The sequence below is a fragment of the Larimichthys crocea genome, unplaced genomic scaffold, assembly GCF_000972845.2.
Source record: "Larimichthys crocea isolate SSNF unplaced genomic scaffold, L_crocea_2.0 scaffold13142, whole genome shotgun sequence".
In the NCBI taxonomy this organism is placed as follows: Eukaryota; Metazoa; Chordata; class Actinopteri; family Sciaenidae; genus Larimichthys; species Larimichthys crocea.
In genome coordinates this window covers 1-545 of record NW_020851806.1, presented here as the reverse complement: position 1 = coordinate 545, position 545 = coordinate 1, and the positions used below count along the sequence as shown (strand labels likewise).

General features: G+C 60.4%; 1 protein-coding gene across 1 annotated transcript; it reads right to left on the bottom strand.

Moving 5' to 3' along the window:
* Positions 1 to 4: 4 nt before the first annotated feature.
* On the bottom strand, positions 5 to 395 carry LOC113744713 (histone H3-like; the record flags this gene model as incomplete). Its single annotated transcript, XM_027275442.1, has 1 exon — positions 5 to 395. A coding segment is annotated over exon 1 (322 nt), but the record flags the coding sequence as incomplete, so codon positions are not given.
* Positions 396 to 545: the final 150 nt, after the last annotated feature.

The window sequence follows — 545 nt, the reverse complement described above, 5'->3', positions numbered from 1 at the left end:
TTGGTGTCCTCGAACAGTCCGACCAGGTAAGCCTCGCTGGCCTCCTGCAGAGCCATGACCGCGGAGCTCTGGAAGCGCAGGTCGGTCTTAAAGTCCTGAGCGATCTCCCTGACGAGGCGCTGGAAGGGCAGCTTGCGGATCAGCAGCTCGGTGGACTTCTGGTAGCGGCGGATCTCTCGCAGAGCCACGGTACCGGGCCTGTAGCGGTGAGGCTTCTTCACGCCGCCGGTGGCGGGGGCGCTCTTACGGGCAGCTTTGGTCGCCAGCTGCTTCCTGGGCGCCTTTCCTCCGGTAGACTTACGGGCGGTCTGCTTGGTCCTGGCCATGGTCGCTCCTCCGGGTCCGGATCAATGAATGCGGTTCGACCCGCGAACTGCCGCTTATGAAGGAGCCGCCGGAGGGACGCCGGCGCTGATTGGTCCAGGCGGAGGAGCACGCGCGTTGTAGCTCGTCACCTATTGGAGGAGAAAATTCAAAATAACCGCTCTTTCACAGCGGAAGTTACCTACCAAAATAAGAGCACGTTTTAGAAATACTAACTTTAG